Source organism: Mastomys coucha, unplaced genomic scaffold (genome assembly GCF_008632895.1).
Source record: "Mastomys coucha isolate ucsf_1 unplaced genomic scaffold, UCSF_Mcou_1 pScaffold5, whole genome shotgun sequence".
Taxonomy (NCBI): Eukaryota; Metazoa; Chordata; class Mammalia; order Rodentia; family Muridae; genus Mastomys; species Mastomys coucha.
The window spans coordinates 75,938,383-75,939,195 of NW_022196911.1; the positions used below are offsets into that span (position 1 = coordinate 75,938,383).

Below are 813 nucleotides of genomic sequence, written 5' to 3' on the forward strand. Positions count from 1 at the left end.
AAAGAAAGAAAGAGAGAAAGAAAGAAAGAAAGAAAGAAAGACCAAAATAAAACAACAAATGAATCTATTCATTTGTTCATATTCTTTTCCTGATAGGAGTTGTTAAAAGACTCCTTGCCCCTTTGAGTAGTATTTGCATCTACCGGAGGAGTGCTGGGATTAAAGGCAGCAGCAGCATCACTTTAGCCAGCTATTTTTGCATTGGCCTACCTGACTGCTTCCATGCTACTCCTGTGGTATTTAAAGCTTCTTTTATTGAGGGAGCTCTATTCCTGGGTCCAAGTGTTTGGGGACCAGAATCCCAATTTTGCTCTTTTAAAGGTGGCAGTACAGAAAAGCACCACAAAAGTTATCCAGGACTTGACTGAAATGGCGAGACAGCTTGTAGACATTGCCAAGAGCCTTCAAACGCAGAGACCTACCTTGGGATCTGGACTGGACAATGCACTAGGCATCCTGCACACGGTAGGTTCCGGAGGGAAGGAGGGGCAGCGGTGAAAGACAGCTAGAGCTGTATGGGAGATGGAATGTGATAGGCCTCGTGCTTTACTATTCTCTTTCTTGCCAAATATGGATGATTGGGAATGTGGCGTGCTGGATATGAGTTAATGGAAGCTTCAAGTAGGCTGGGATCCATCCTTCCCATGCTGCCTAATTTACTTCCTCTAAAGCCACCAACGATCTCTAGGTAAATCCCGTAGATTTGGAAGTCCTCATCTTCAGTGTGTCCCTTAAAAACTTTCTCTTTTTTCTTTTTTCTTTTTCTTTTTCTTTTTCTTTTTTCTTTTCCTTTTTCTTTTTCTTTTTTTTTTT

General features: G+C 41.7%; 1 protein-coding gene across 1 annotated transcript in view; it reads left to right on the top strand.

Moving 5' to 3' along the window:
* Positions 1-813, top strand: part of Rnf135 (ring finger protein 135) — a 22,441-nt gene that overhangs the window by 3,765 nt on the left and 17,863 nt on the right. The window contains exon 2 of the mRNA XM_031353242.1: positions 322-465. Coding sequence (XP_031209102.1) covers positions 322-465 — 144 coding nt within the window. The remainder of the gene's footprint in view (positions 1-321; positions 466-813) is intronic.